This window comes from Lepidochelys kempii, chromosome 5 (assembly GCF_965140265.1).
Source record: "Lepidochelys kempii isolate rLepKem1 chromosome 5, rLepKem1.hap2, whole genome shotgun sequence".
NCBI lineage: Eukaryota > Metazoa > Chordata > Testudines > Cheloniidae > Lepidochelys > Lepidochelys kempii.
The window spans coordinates 92,373,510-92,389,395 of NC_133260.1; the positions used below are offsets into that span (position 1 = coordinate 92,373,510).

At 39.8% G+C, this 15,886-nt stretch overlaps 2 protein-coding genes across 8 annotated transcripts in view; one reads left to right on the forward strand and one right to left on the reverse strand.

Annotated features, from left to right (window-relative positions):
* RMI1 (RecQ mediated genome instability 1) lies at nt 1-4,874 on the reverse strand. 2 transcript variants are annotated; one of them, XM_073345046.1, is made up of 3 exons: nt 3,639-4,874; nt 1,742-1,926; nt 1-1,630 (listed from the first exon to the last, which is right to left on the reverse strand). In XM_073345046.1, exons 2-3 carry the CDS (start codon nt 1,889-1,891, stop codon nt 23-25), a joined length of 1,758 nt encoding a protein of 585 aa, XP_073201147.1. In that variant the 5' UTR covers nt 1,892-1,926; nt 3,639-4,874; the 3' UTR covers nt 1-22. The 2 variants fall into 2 exon arrangements, with proteins under 2 accessions (XP_073201147.1, XP_073201146.1); XM_073345045.1 differs by having other exon boundaries at nt 1-1,926.
* HNRNPK (heterogeneous nuclear ribonucleoprotein K) overlaps nt 3,864-15,886 on the forward strand; it is a 26,826-nt gene continuing 14,803 nt past the window's right edge. Inside the window, exons 1-9 of one of the 6 annotated variants that reach the window (XM_073345048.1) lie at nt 3,865-4,002; nt 6,800-6,874; nt 6,981-7,063; nt 8,198-8,295; nt 10,224-10,280; nt 11,791-11,834; nt 12,805-12,877; nt 13,453-13,566; nt 14,919-15,047. In XM_073345048.1, coding sequence (XP_073201149.1) covers nt 7,015-7,063; nt 8,198-8,295; nt 10,224-10,280; nt 11,791-11,834; nt 12,805-12,877; nt 13,453-13,566; nt 14,919-15,047 — 564 coding nt within the window. In that variant the 5' untranslated portion in view covers nt 3,865-4,002; nt 6,800-6,874; nt 6,981-7,014. Of the gene's footprint in view, nt 4,003-4,197; nt 4,340-4,389; nt 4,415-6,799; nt 6,875-6,980; nt 7,064-8,197; nt 8,296-10,223; nt 10,281-11,790; nt 11,835-12,804; nt 12,878-13,452; nt 13,567-14,918; nt 15,048-15,886 lie in introns of those variants that run through there. The other 5 variants (XM_073345052.1, XM_073345047.1, XM_073345049.1 and 2 more) reach the window with 5 other exon arrangements.

A 15,886-nucleotide genomic window follows, 5' to 3' on the forward strand; every position in this document is an offset into this window, starting at 1 on the left:
TTTCTATAGATTTTTCCTCCAACTATTTATCTAAACGTTTCTTCAAGTTTTCTAGATCTACTGCATCAACATCTTGTAAAATTAGTACTGTTGCTTTAGACTGAAAGGGATTAAATTCAATAGTCATCAAACAACAAAGATCTATCAGTTCTCTTTGGCATTTCTGCAAACCATCCTTAAGCTTCTGATGTAGAATGGGATCTTTCCTTAACTGTTTCATTTCAGGCACTGAAAATCCAATTAAGCTTGTTAGAATTTCATCAGCAATGTCTACCTCTAGATAAGCGGTACCATCAGAGATTTTTGCCATTATATTCCAGAAGCCACTGCTGCTTGTGAGATTTCCAGTAAGGGTTACAATAAAGGCTTTAACTTTCACTGTTGTAACAGTTTCTGCGGTATATGCAAGTAGAACAGAAATATATGTAAAAGGTGGGGAATCTAACTCAAGACTTTTGCATTTCTCTGTTGCTCTGTAAGAAAAGGTTTGTACACAGTAATTTTGTTTGTTTATCTCTGAATCAGTTTTTGAAAAATTAACTGGTCTTTTGTTTAACAATCTACTGCCAGAAAAACTACAATTTTTTTGACTGCTCTTAACTACATCTATCTTATTACACTTCTGCTCAAGAACATGTTCCAAGGAGAAATCGTTGGTAAAGCTCTTGGAGTGTTGTACATTATGATGTAGTGAAAAATTACTTGTACTACTTTCATCACCAACAGACAGTTCTCTCCCACAGGATTTTTCTTTGCTAACTGAATCCAACTGACCTCTGTCATCTTTTTCAGATGTGTAACTTAGTGAAGATCTTGGCATATGTGAAAATCTTTGTGTAATGATATCTATGGCTTTGTTTATGACCGGTGACTGCATTGTCTGAATTTCTTCTTGGATCTCCTCTTCTAAAAACAAGTCATCTTCCAATGAGAAGTCATCTAAATCTCCATCAACATCCTCCATAGCTGGAACACTTTGTTCTTCATTTGCCCCAGGCAAGAGGATCCCAAATCCCTGTTGTGAGTAGTTTTCATTGCTTGAAAGGAGCAAATGTGTGGCTGTATTTGAGTTGTTACTTCTGCTACAATATCCACTTTCTAAAGGAACTTCAGGATTTATGGTAAATTCATCATTTTCATCAAGACTTGCTAGAAGCTCTTCATCTGAAGGTCCTAGAGTTTGTCCTAGTTCATCAACAGCTCCTAAAATGCCTTGTTCATGATCATGCTGCTTGACAGGATTAGGGTTCTCAGCTTCTCCAATTACCCTGGCAAGGACTCTTTCCTGAGCATAGTCCTCCAGAAGAGCATCTACTTCGCCCCCCAACAATTTAACATTTTCTGATTTTAGCAAAAGAACTCCAAGACGATATGCAATGTTACCCTGTATTGTAATTTTTGTACCTGGAGGAAGATTACTATGGAGGACAGGAATGGGTTGGTATTCCATACCCTGAATTTGATGTATTCCATCAGTTAGCTGCAGCATCAGCATTCGGGTAGGCTTTGCTTCCCAGGACTTTTGGGGTGCCTGAGTGTTGGCTGTTACTTCTTCATTTACAGTATTTTTTCCTCTAATCTTTTGCAACTGGGAATATGCAGGCTGGCTAACATCCACCAGTGAATCAATCTGTATGGAATAAAAGCCATTCAGTTCTCCTTTTGGACCATCTAAGATACAATCAGGCAAAACAGGATAGTCCAAATCTCTCAGATCTGTAAGAAGCCACTGTTCAAATACCTGTTTGTTAATCTGAGCTTGAGTTAAATTACAACCATTTTCTTGTTGGATCCAGTTAATACAAGCTTCTAGCCACGTCAGAGGAACTTTAACATGCCACGTAGAAGAAAGCCAGGTTTCCACTTTTCCTGCAACACTAGATGCACTCATTTTCTTTTAAGTTATAGGAAAAATGCATGAATCCCCTAAAAAGAAACAAAAAAAGTTTATTCTTGGGCCACTTACCATGGCAACGCTTTAATGTGGTTGTGTAGTCATAGCTCCAGCGCTGGGAGACAGAGCTCTCCTGGTGCTGTAATAAAACCACCTCCGTGAGGGGAGGCTCTAGGCGCTGTAGCACTATCTACACTGCCATTTTACAGCACTGAAACTTGCATTGCTCAGAGGGGTGTTTTTTCACACCCCTGAGCGAATAAAGTTTCAGCGCTGTAAGTCTCAGTGTAGACAAGGCCTAAGTATCCAGCTGGTCACCAGAAAGAACTGAGAAAGTGTTGAGATTTTTACTAGGCTGCTCTCCCTAAACCCATCTTGGTGACTCCATCTTTTGTACAGACTTCTGACAAGCCTGTGACTCAAAAATCTTTCTTCTTGCTGGCAGAAAGAACGCTTGCTGTCATTGTCTCATCTCCCTCCCACCCTGCCAGATTAAATAGTGGAAAGCAGGCTGGGAGGTCCTCCTCAGCCTCAGTTTATGTTTGCTTTCTTCCTCCAGGAATGGCTCTAGTACCTTCTCTACTTTTGACAGGAACACGGTCCTTATTTTCACTGCTACTAATAAGCTTATGCGTAGAAGTGACAGGACCCATCTATTCTATGAGCAACTCAGGGGATTTGTGTACAATTATGGCACAGAGGGGACCTTAAAAGTGCTGTAACTGGATGAAAGTGTTAGAACTAAAGTAGTATCTAGATATGTCCAAGTCTTGAATCCAGTTGCAAAGTACTTTTAAAGATGTGAAATCATACAACCAGGCACCTTGACTAAACTGAAATTCCAGGTAGAGGTGGTCCCAAATTGTAGCCGTGAGGCCTTGAGGAACACCCATATTACTAATAAAAGCTCTTTGAGGGTTATATGGTCTTAAAAACTGATCAACAAAAGAAACAAGAAATTCAATAAAACATACACAGCTAGGTTGTATCCTTTTTTACTTCATTATTATGTAATCAGAAAGCTTAAAGTTTTATTATTGCTGTTTTTTATTTTTAAAGGAGCTATAGAAGCATTATAAGAGCAGAGGTTGATAAGACCTTTCTCCTCCATGAAATTCTAAATTATATATTAGTCTGTGGCAAAAGCCACCCTGGCCTAAACTTCTGCCTGAATCAGTCACGTTGCAAGGCAAGCAGACCTTCTCCCCCACGTGAGAAGAAAGCAGTGTGTTCACACATTTATGGGCCTGGTCATCCTGTGCAAGTAGGAGCTACTGACTTCAGTATGATTACAACGAGACGGACTGTTTTGCTATCAGTTTTGCTGCCTCGGGCTTTGCATTTGCAAACTGTTTTTGTCATTTGTCTTGCAGTGTCGTCTGCAGTGGAGTAGGTGCCCCACAGACAGAGGGCAACGCAGGCCCTGCCCCAAAATCAGTGGCTTTAGCCGCTTTCCAACCAAGAGCGGCCACTGGTGCCGCCCAGGCATGCGGCTGAGAGCGTTCTGAAAGCGGATCTAAGAAACCACCGTGAACACCCTCACCACCTAGCTGCGGCGCTCGAACCGGTTCAGAGCGCAGGCGCCATGGCCGCTCGGCTCTAGGCAGAGCGCTGGGGACGGAGCCCGGCTGCACGCTGCTGTGAATGTCACGACCCACGGGCAGTGGGGCTGGCGGGATTAGAGGAGAGCGTGCTAGGTACCAGCCCCCACCAACCCCGGCTCGCGGGGAGCGGCCCCACTTACCCGCACCCGGGGCGGGGCAGCGAGCCAAGCGGCCAGGAAAAGGCAACAGAGACCATTCCTCCCGCCCCGCATAGCGCGCGCGCGCGCGCGCACGGCCTGGATGCGCAGAGCCAGCCGTACTCCGCACTGTCCCCACGACCCGAGCCTAAAATCTAACGATCGTTTACAGCCGGGAACTGCCCGGCCAAGCGCGCGCGACTTTGAACCTCGCGAGAGTTTCGCCCATCTCGGAGACGGACGAGGGAGGCGGAGTTTTCACAAACGCCATTTTCTCGCCACACGACGGAGGTCGCTCTTGCTTCCCTTACACCGCCCGCTGGTTCTTGTTGCTGTCGTAGCTTTTATCGTGACTCCTGCCTGTCAGGTAAAGGGTGTCCGACATGCCAGTGCGATGCAGAGCGACCGGAGAATAAAGCCGGGCACCTTTCTTACGGTTTTCGGGCCCAAATAGATTTGCGTAGCTACCACGGAGGGCGGGGCTAAATGGGAACCGCCTGAGGCGTGATGGGCAGCTCTATTAGCCAATAGAGCTGTGGCGTGCCATCTTGGGTTGTAGGCTGAGCCAATGGGCTGAAAGTGCTGTGTGTGTGCGCGTTGGTGGTGGGGGCTGTTCGTTCCCACACCCCTTTCTTTCTCGCACTCGAGTCGGTGGGGCAGGCGACTGGTGCGTCGCTGCTTGGGACGAGAGAGCGCGCAGCGCGGTAAGACGTAGCCTGGAGAGGCCGGCCCTGAGGAGAAAGGGGGACGATGCAGCGCGTGGGATTCCTCCTCCCGCTGTAAATGAAGTCGGGCCCCGTTTGCGCCAATCCGTCTCGAGACACAGTGAGGCGGGCGGCCTGGTTGTAACTGTGCATCAGCCTGCACTGTCACGCTGCCAGCTCTCTTCGCTCACCAGGGCACTGCCTCCTTTGCCCGAGGGCAGACGTCTTCCCCCTTTGCGGGAGTGGGTTGAGCAGATCCGTGCCCTGAGGGATTGTAGCCCCCCCCCCCCCCCGGTCGGTTCTCGCATACGCCGAGTCTCTCCCCCCTTCCCTCCCGCAGTCGGACCTGGCGGGGCGGGGGCGGGGTGATCTCTGCGGGCTTGTTTTGCTAACTCGGTGTGGGGGACTGGCTGTTGGGGGATCATGGCGCGTAATCGGGGAGAGGTGTCCAGCGTGCGTGGTGGCCCGTGCGGGGCCTGTGTCGATTTTTGCGGGATCCGGGTTGGGTCTCGGATCCCGCAGGGCGATCATGGCGGGGGGGGGGGGGGGCTCCTTTCTTGTTGGGAGGCCTTTATCCGCCCGGGCAGGCCATGGTGCGAGGGCTCTTAGGCGCCTCTTTTGTGTCCGCCCGGGCAGCCAAGGGGTAGGCCTTCGTGTGACCGCGTGGTGGTGGCTTTTCCGCTCCCGGCTCCGCCTAGCAGCGCGTAGGCGCCATTACAGCGGCCGCCATTTCTTTTCCCTGACCTGCCGCCGGGAAAGAGAGAAGCTCCGGAGTCATCTCGGGGGGAGAAGAGATTATATAACTCGGCCAGTCGGCTTCTTTCTCCCTCTCTCCCCCCCCCCCACCCCCTCTGGGAGCGGGGCAGCTCTATCAGATCTGACACCGGGAGCGGCCGAGTCCGGAGGCGCGGCTGCTCGCTTCTCAGACAGCGAGTATCCCGCTTGTTGGGCGAGTGGGTTGGGGTGGCGGCCCACCCTGCCCCACTTCTCATCGCGCGGTGCGGCTGTTGTGGCCAGTCTCGGCTAAGCTCCTCCCGTCCCGATGCGCAAAAGGGTTACACCAGCACAGGGCAAGTTGTAGGCACTGTAATCTCCCCTCCACTGCCCTATTGAGTATCGGTTCTTGTACAGTATTTATGGCTTGCTGCTACGTTATTCGTGTCATGCTTTTGGACTGGCACTTTCTAGCCTAGCACTATAGCCAGCGTGAATTAGTCACACACCAGTCCCGCTTGGGAGCATTCGAGCCGCCTGTAAGCAGCTCAGTAAATATGGAGCATGCCAATGCCAATGTCCTGATGGCGTTAGCAGCAATGGAAATACGGCTCGGAAATGTCACGGTTACATCCCCAGGCCATATATTCACAATCGATTTGAACTTTTTGGAGTTCACTTTTTTCCTCAATTGTGGCAGAAATATAGACTTGAAAATATGTTTGCACTAATCTTTTTTTTATCCCCGAGTTAATAGTTAATTTCAGAGAGTTAATACATTTACAAAGGCTAGTTTGGGCGCTCCCCAAATATTTTTTTTCTAGAATAATGCAGTGATTTATAACAATACTATGGATATTGCCCATTTGTCTGCATAAACCTGTTAAATATCCTGAATTAATCAACAGTATTAAGTCAAACTTCAGGTAGAGAATACCAAGAATTCTAAACCAGCATGGAGTTTTTGTTAGCCTAGGAAACCTATTTTTTGATGTATTTAGTTGTTGAAATGTTACTTAAAGAATACTGTGCAAATCTATACTTAATAGGATTTCAGACAATGCAATTTCTGAACATTCTTACGCAAGCAGGCAAATGTATAGTTTACACTTGAATATATTTTACTGCTTTTAATGTGTGATAGCAGTTGTATGTGTATACATGAGTGTAAAATATGCTTGTGCAGTGCTTTTAGTAAAGTTTTCCTAAACTTACAGGTAGATCTTTTATCATTCTAAAGACTCACAGCTGATATTGGAGTTAAAAGCCCTATTAAAAACAAGTTGATGTGGCTAATAAATTGTTACTGGCTTTTGTAATTGTGCTTTAACTTGAGTAGTCTCTCCTGTTTACAGATAGACCGTGGAAACCCCTCAAAATAAAATGTGCATAAGTCTAAAGTGTTAGTGTGCTGTGTGTAATAAGGATTGATTTGTCTCATTTAATTTTAGAATTTGAAGTTCCCATTTGTTGAGTGAAAGGTGAATACTGAAATGTTGCTAAACGTAATCTGAAAATTATGAACAAATGCAAAACAATATTTCAGTAACTACATATTGACTGGAAGTGGGAAAAATCAGTTATTGGCATTTTTATGTTAAGGCCTCATGCTGTCTGAGTTCTAAAGAAAAACTGTATAATAGCGTTTACAGTGGAAAGGTGAATGCATCAGCTTCAATGTACTCTTGTTCTAGACTGTAACTGTAAATGAACAAGACTAAAATTAATGTATGTTGGTTTTCATAGGCTATTGAAGCAATAGGCTGTTGGTTTTGATCCCGCCCAGAACACTTCAGTTTTGCTCAGCAAGGATATATAATCGTAAGTTCTAGAAGCAGTTGTCTCTTTGATTGTTCTTTTTAGCAAGATGCACAGTTCGATTTTTTCTATAAAGAGTACTTGTGCTAGCCTTTTTATTCTTTGACAGGTTCCATTTACTAGTCTAAAAATAAAAGGTAGTGATGGAGACCGAGCAGCAAGAGGAGACCTTTACCAACACAGAGACAAATGGTAAGTTCTATAAAAGCTATATGCAAGTTTATATAGCGAGTAAAATGAACAGTTTAGGAAGGAATGTTCCCAATGTCCATTTTTGCTTGATTATTGGAAGCATTTTAGTAATTGTGAGTACCAAATTCTTGTATGTTTAGCCTTGAGACAATTTTAAGCATTTCTATAAAGGCTATATGCTTTTAAATACTTTAGAAGGCTTAAACTGTTAAAATACTAATTGCATTCACAAATTCAATAACTCAGATGTACAAGACAGTAGGTCGCAGTACCTCTTATGCATTGACTGTGACACTTCTGAAAATTTCTTAATGGTCAAATAATGTTACATTTTGAATTTTGATTCAGTGCTATGAGTTTGGCTATCTTGTCAGTGCATTACTGCGTGTTCTTGTTTAGCATGTGTGTATGTGTATATACAGATGCTAATCAAATCAGTATAAAAACTAAGGATTTAAAAATTGTTTTATCTATCCATTATTTAGCTCGTATTTCTGGTCAATAGAAGCAAGTACTAGTCGGCGTCATTATTGCAGCTTTTATTTACTTAGTATTTTGCACAAAAGAACTACAGATAGTATGCATTGCTTACTCAGGATCTTCTGATCAGTGGCAAAATTCAAAACAGCAGCAGTAATTCAGCTTTCATAGTAATTGATGCCAGCTTGTAAAGAGAGTATTTGAATTGTTGCATTGCAAATTATTCCAGTAGTACTCAGCAATGGGGTAAACTATTTTCAACCTTTTGGATATGTTTATCTTTTGAGAATTTTGGAAATTGTAAAACAGCACTATTGTCATCATAAGTATATCTTAATAAATGGTGTAGACCTAAATTTCATAAAAGCGACAAACCCCCAACATCTTGGTTTAGACTGTACTTCATAGATTATAAATGATTGCGATATTAAGATCACCATTCTGTAAGAATGTTAATTACCACAGTTTTTGCATTGGAATTGTGAATTATTTTGGTTACAAATGTTCAGTATATTTAGCTTTTGGATTTGACATTGGTATCCGCTTAATCAAACAAAGTTTGATCAGGAACATTGGTATCGAAGTGCACACATTTTGAATATGGCATAGTGAAAGCTAAATGAGTGTTTGCATTCCTTCCCTATGAAACTATAGGAAAACGTCCTGCAGAAGATATGGAAGAAGAACAGGCTTTCAAAAGATCTCGCAACACTGATGAAATGGTAGAACTGCGCATCCTGCTTCAGAGCAAAGTAATATACTTGAAATATGTTACCTCTTTAAAGTGTGTAGTAGCAATTATGCAGGCAATCATAGCAAAGCATATAATCTTGGTGCTTGAGTTTCTAGTTGAAGGTTTATAAACAAAAATGTAAAATAAAACTTTATTTTTCACTCTGCTGAGAGAACTAACATACAGTGTTGTAGCAGAAATAGCAACACCATGTAGATCATCTTTTAAAATAGTCAAATGAAATTTGATTGTTTGGCATATTGAATGTGGTGATGGGATGTTGCAGATAAAAAGTGATTTTTTTTTATGATAGGTTTCAGAGTAGCAGCCGTGTTAGTCTGTATTCACAAAAAGAAAAGGAGTACTTGTGGCATTTGTTAGTCTCTACTCCTTTTCTTTTTTTTTAATGTAATTTTACCGGGATTAGTCCTTAGTGATTTTTAAGGTCTTACATTTTAAGCCAGTAACCAGGAAGTTAAGCAATAACAGTTAAAGTGCAGGTTATTTCCTGGGCTTGGACTAAAAATTAACCTCAGGTAATAAGGCTGTAAGGAGAACATTGTTCAGTTGGGATCATCAATTTAAATATGGGGGAGGAAATTATGCCTGTGAATTTTAATAACTCTATTTTCAACGGTGCAATTGTTAGTCACCCTCATAGTAAGCAAAAGAGCAGTGTGGAAGAATACATGGGTAGCTCCTCAGTGGATATACATTTTTATATGTCAGTTCGCTCTAGTTTAGCATTTATCCCCACTGTGTTTATCTGCGACACTGAGACAGAAGGTGATCATCTTGCTATGGCTAATTCCTTGGTTCTCTCAGAAATTGCCATGCAGTCATCAAAATATGGGCACAGCTTGGTTTTCTATTTTGTTGAAGTAAAGTAATCTGTAGTTGGGGTTTTATTGTTAGGATTTATGTTTCTTTGACTGTATGTGGTAGTTCTAGAAGATGGATTACATAAATTGTTGCAGAACAAGTTCGACATACTCAGTATAGTATTTGAAGAACCTGCAGCATAGTAAGCAGGTGATTTTAATACACCAGTCAATGTAACAGCCTAGTTTGATACATTTATTTGCCATTGTTGAACATCTACCAATATTATAGACTGCTGCAAATTTATTCTACTAATCTAAAATGTGAAATGTAGACTTACTCAGGAAAGTGACATTCTAAATTGGCATCACCTTACTCAACAAACCTCTCTATATGTATTGAGTCATACCTACTTTATTTAGTTGAAGTAAGGTTTTTTTTACCGCTCTTAACTTTTCACAACATGGTGGATTCTGAATGTGAACTGGATTGTTTTTTGGCTTGTAAATAAATCGGATAAATCCAAATTGCAGAGCCACTTCAACTCCATTGTCTTCATATCATAACTTGGGTTGTACCTTGCAAGAAGGCAGTAGAGTTGCATAGGTGTAATCAAGGGCAACACTTGGACTGTAGACCCTTTATTACAAGTAGTTGTCAAGGAGCATTATGCAATCTAAAAGTCAAGTTTTATAGTGCTGGCAATTAAGATGATAAACCTTCCTATAAACTGAACAGATTTAATCTAAAAGCCATTTACCTGCACAATAAATGTGGAACCTCATAATGCCAAATGTCACTTTTCAGAGGTGAACTATATCTTGATATTGTAGTGATGCAGACTGAAAAACCCAGAAATTTAAAGTTAATATGGAAATTTTATTAGATTGCAAAATTTTGCTTTTTCTTAATTGAGCAGTAACAGATCTGTCAGCCTTTTTTCAGTTTGCATAGCTTGTCTCAGTTTCTTCACCATCATTTAATTTGAACCCTTTTAAAGAAAACTGTCTTTAAAGGCATGCTAAAATCAACCTGATGCAAAAATAAATGTCATTTTTAAACTTATTTCCCTTTGGAAAAATAAATTTTGCATTGGCATTGTGTAATTTTTGAATATTTTTTCAGAATGCTGGAGCAGTGATTGGAAAAGGTGGCAAAAATATTAAGGCACTTCGTACAGACGTGAGTATTTGAGAGTTTGAACTAATTTAACGATTCTTTCAGAACACTGCATTTAAACCTGATTACATGCATTTCTAGAAATTGAGAAAATCAGTTTTAGACCTTAATAGTCTAGTTACAAGCCATTTGTAATGACTGTTAGAATAGATAACCTCAAGGTTTTTGAGTTTATATTGTAATTAAAACCCAGATTGAGTTATGTGGGAGGAGGTTTGTATTAAACCTCTTTGCGTATTAACAGGATTCCACTAAATTATACACTTCAAGTGAGTTAACAATCTAATTAGAAATATTGACAGAGCTTAAAACCCTTAATTGCACCATTTCCCATATGTGTGAATCAATTATAGTATTACTGAAAACCATTGCAGGTGGCTGGCTTAACCCAGTGATAGATGAATATTTTTTAGACTTCCTTTTTTTAAAACTGTCCATCTGTTCTTACTTTAACAGCTTGCACATGAAGCACAAAGACATTAATGTTAAGAAGATTGCATGATTTAAATATGGGTATAGAACAGCATACAAACATTTTATTCTGTAACTTGGAAGATTTTAAATGATCATGATTTATCTACTATTCACGTTTTATAGTGGGTTGACTCTTGTGATTAGACACATATTCAACGTAAATGTTTGTTTATAAAACTTGGCAACACTTAAAAAGAAATTTCATTAGTTTATCCTCTTGTACTTGACATCAGCTATGATTTCAGCAGTTTTTCTTTTTTGAAAGACACTTCGTTAAACACCATATTTGGTAGTGTATCATTTTCACAGTTGGTATCAGATTTGTCTACATTTTTCATTAGATTATTTAAATTTTAAATACGTAAACTGAACTCCTTGTAAAAATTGTGCTTGGAAATTCATAAACATTATCAACTAGAATTGAAAATGGTCAGGAACCATATGCACATTAACTGACTTCTTTGGCAGCTAGTGTTCTTTTATTAAAGGGGGAAAAAATCCAGATATCATATATAATTATCTGGAATATTAACTTTCCCAGTTTGCCCAGGATTTCAGTAATCTGAATCTCAACAGGTTTTGTGTCTACCCTCATGAGCCAGCCTACTACTGAAACATCGTATGCTAAAAGTAAAAAGTAGTATAGTTAGATCAAGTAACTCATTTTAAGGTCCATAAATGTTAAGCCACAGTCAATGTAGCAATCCGTTATTGTGTTAGTCTTCAGAACAACTTAAGCTTGTTTCATTAATTGAGAGTAATGAGTATAGTTTGTATTAAATTAAAATTTATTGCTTTTCCCCCTTTTCCCTCTCCTTGTTTTTTTGGCCATATATCTCCGTTGCCCATGTACTGGATCGACTTGCCCCTGCGTTGCCCATCATGACGTTGGCCCATCCGCCCCTGAACGCCCATGTGAAAACCCTGGTTGGCTATGCCCAAAAATGTGCTCGTTGCCAAACGGGTGCCATACTTGACAACTTCCGATTGAATGCCCATGCCCAATGCCAACATCCACGAACGCCAATGACCAATGCAGTACAATGCCAGTGTTTCAGTCCCAGACAGCAGTGGCCCCGAGCGGTATGTCCCAACAGTTTATGCCTCACTGCCTGATTAGAAAGAGAGAAATGTATTTTATTACCTGCCTTTTATATAATTAAATAGTATCCCCTTATAGACGGTGTATTGTTTTTTCAAGTTTTCTGTCTTATTTTCCCCATTAAGTCTTTTTGTCACTGAACTTTTACGTGAGTTGCCCACCCAAACAATTCACTAATTTTATTTCAATGGAAGGAGCACAGCTTCAAGTGTTGCATATTTGCTGCATTGTAAATCAAATTGTTTCAAAATAATCTCTCGCTCTGTCTTTTTGTGGCCCACCTTGCTCCCCCAACATTGCCTGTTCATAATTTTTTCTGATGAAATGCTAACTCTCTGGTTCACTTTCCTTCACTTCTCATTTGTGTTGTCTTTTTATTTATTTGGGGGGGTTGGTTTTTTGGGGTTTTTTTTGTTGGTTTTTGGGGTTTTTTTTGTCTTGCTTTGTATTTGTTTTCTTGCAGAGCCCCATTAGTAATTTCTAACTGGTCTCATAACCTTACTCCGAATATAATGTTCACCACTTGCATATCCCTACTTTTCCTATGAGAAGGTGTGCCAGTTTTACTGATGTAATAGCGAGGGTATCCTAAATTAGTGGTGGTGGGGAACACGAATATTCACTTCAACTTTCAGTTCTGCATCAGTTTCTTGCCCACTTAATCTGAGCCCTTCCAAAATCCCATTTTCTCTCTTGCTCTGTCTTTTGCTCTGTCTCTTGATCTCTCTGCCTCTGCAAGATCTAATCTTAAATTTATCGTGTGTATATATTGGGCATAAACAAAGATGCATGTGTTGTAAATTCAGTAAACAGGTTTACTTTAAATGGGGAATACTGTAAATTGTACTCTGTAGTAAGTTGTTTTGAGTTCTATGATTATGAATGCAAAACTTACTTCTGTTTTTTTTTTTCACCTTCTCTTTATTATCTGGCACTTGCGGCCTTTGACAGCATATTGAGTATAAGTGCAGACATTGAAACAATTGGAGAAATTTTGAAGAAAATTATCCCTACCTTAGAAGAGGTATGCCTTTTTCCTCTACTTGCATCTTCAGAAATGTAAAACATCAAATGACAATTCTGTCCGTGCTATTCTTTATATGTAAATTAAGCTTCTTTTAGTGGAGGGAAGTGTTACAAACTCTTAGACAATAAGAATCAATAATTTAAGAGATCAATTTTTGGATTCAGTTTATCACAAATTGCATTCTGATACAGCAGAAAAAATTGTCTTAAGGTTAAACATACAAGAATTTGGTACTTCACAATTACTAAAATGCTTCCAATAATCAGGCAAAAATGGACATTGGGAACATTCCATCCTAAACTCTTCATTTTACTTGCTCCGGCTGTGATGTTGCACCATGCTATCTTGACCCCACGCAGTGCTGCATGGTTCTTCAGTGGTTATGTAGTCAAAGCATAGGAAATACAGAAACAAATTTCAGCCGTTTTTGGCCAGCTATAGATCTGTTTAGAACTTTGTACGATCTGAAAAAATAGAAATAGCACTACGCTAAATATTTATTCAAGACAGATTTGTGCTATATTTGGCTGATCTTCATTGTGTACAAATTTTTCTATGTACTTTTACCACAGTACCAGCACTACAAAGGAAGTGACTTTGACTGCGAGCTAAGGCTGTTGATTCACCAGAGTCTGGCAGGAGGAATTATTGGCGTCAAGGGTGCTAAAATCAAAGAACTCCGAGAGGTATCATAATTTTTCCCCATTATCCAGATTTGTTTTATAAGATATTTACTAGTTTTGTATTTATAGGTGGGTTCCAGCATGGCGGGGTGCATTCCGTGACTGCTTTATTTTTAACACTGGCAATGTGACTTACTCAGAACTGACTTCACATCGGATTTCCATGCTGGCAAAGGGGTCTGCTTGTACATAGCTTATTGTAGGATTTGCTACAGTTGTACAGTGAGCCCGGGACAGATGGTGATAAAGCCTATGACTTTTGGTCTGTCCTGTCCACTAAAGTGTACTATATTTAAGTCTAATTTGGATCACCATTTTTTTCTAAAAACATCTTAGAAACCTATGAAGACTTCCTTAACATTTTTGGTTTTTTATAAATATACAATGTAACCATTCTATTTGGTGTTGAATGGCATGGACACCAATACAAAAAAAAATTTAGGCTGTGTCTGGTCAAATAACTTAGTAAATATTTATGTAGCTTTTGGAAGGATATGAAAAATAGCCTGGTACTGATAGAGGTAGTCCTACAAATTGTAAAATTATAGTTGCTTAGAAGATTCTAATATTTTTCACACCCTGCTGCTCGGTAACAAATTTTTACCAATAATACTTTAAATCCCTGACTTCTCTGATTCGTGTAATGGTTTTTATATACAAAAAAAATTACATTTTTCTTGTGCACTCATTTTAAATTTATATGTGGATAAAATTGATCAATTTAATATTTAGTCTTTCATTTTAAACCATTAATAATTTAGATGCATCATTAGCTCTTCAAAACAGATTGATATAATTTAATTACTTGAGTTTTTTATTGTATAAAATAGTCAAATATTGACTATTTCGACTGTAAAACAAAATAAGCAGCCTAAGAAGATCTTTGATATTATTTCTGTACCACAATAGACCTACATTACAAGTTAAATCCTGGGGTTACAGAGTTACTTGGTTTTGAAAGGATGCTGAAAATTTAAAAATACAGGTCTGTGCTTTTTTTATCCTATCATTAAAATTAATCTTGGGTTACTGTAACCAAAAGATGAGAGGAAAAAATTTTCTCCTTCAGTTTGTGCATTTCACAATGTGGTGTAGAATTTGTTTAAGATGTTTGCAGGAGAGCTCAGGAACCAAGTCTACTGAAACTATTAAGAATTTTAATTGCCTAGGTTAAGTTGACTGTATCTCTATTTATTTATTTTATTTATTTTATATATATATATATATATATATATATATATACACACACACACACACACACGCACACAAATATTGCTGGGTTTTTTCTTAGTTTTCTTGGTGAGCTATTAGTCATGCTTAAATACGTGTAGTTGAAATGTTTCTTTTTTTAACAGAACACTCAGACCACCATTAAACTTTTTCAAGAGTGCTGTCCTCATTCCACGGACAGAGTGGTACTTATTGGTGGAAAGCCTGATAGAGTTGTGGAATGCATCAAGATCATCCTGGATCTTATATCAGAGGTAACATGTTTTTAGATTCACTTATTTAAAGATCAGTATTTTGTTATAACGTGCCTAGATGTTTTCAAGATAGGGACATGACACTTTAGTCTTCTGGGTTCCATTTCTATTCTAGCATATGGCAATTATAACCAAAAGTTACAGTTTGGCTATTGGTGCCCTGTGTTAAATAAGTTTCAGGCCAATTCTAGAAAATGTTTTCTTTTTACATTTAAAAAAAATGCAGTATTTCTACAAAAAAAGGCATTGTTCACTTTCTCTTATATACTGAATGATATAAAGGGAGTCCGGGACAGAATAAAATCAGAAAAGAATGGGCACAGCAACTGAATTACTCTCTGATCCTTGAGTCCTGTCTCCAGCAGAGTTGAACTTCATAGGAAGCATATCGAGGCTATTGTCTACACCTAAGAGGTTATGGCAGCGCAGCATTGCAGTGCAGCTGCGCTGCTGTAAAAGCTCTCATGTAGCAGCTCTATGCCAACAGAAGAGACTTCTTCTGTTGACATAATTAATCCATTCTCAATAAGCAGCGGGAGAAGCTCTCCCGCCGATATGATGCTGTGCACACTAGCACTTACGCTGGCATAATTTATGTTGTTCCGTGGGGTGGAATATTCACACCCCCAAGCGACATTAAAGTTTTTCTGACATACGTGGTAGTGTAGACATAGCCTAATAGGAAAGTTCATGCTCGTTCTGCCTCTTCTGTTCCTATTCTGTGGATAAACTGAGGACATGCCAGGGTTGCTAGATGTACTCTTCACAAGCATGATACTTATCAAAATGTACAGGGATAATTTTCAAACTCTTTAAATTGGTGGTTTAAAGTATTGTTT

What these genes read in the sequence shown, in the direction of transcription:
- RMI1 (XM_073345045.1), bottom strand. Translation starts at nt 1,891, where the DNA reads ATGAGTGCATCTAGTGTTGCAGGAAAAGTGGAAACCTGGCTTTCTTCT.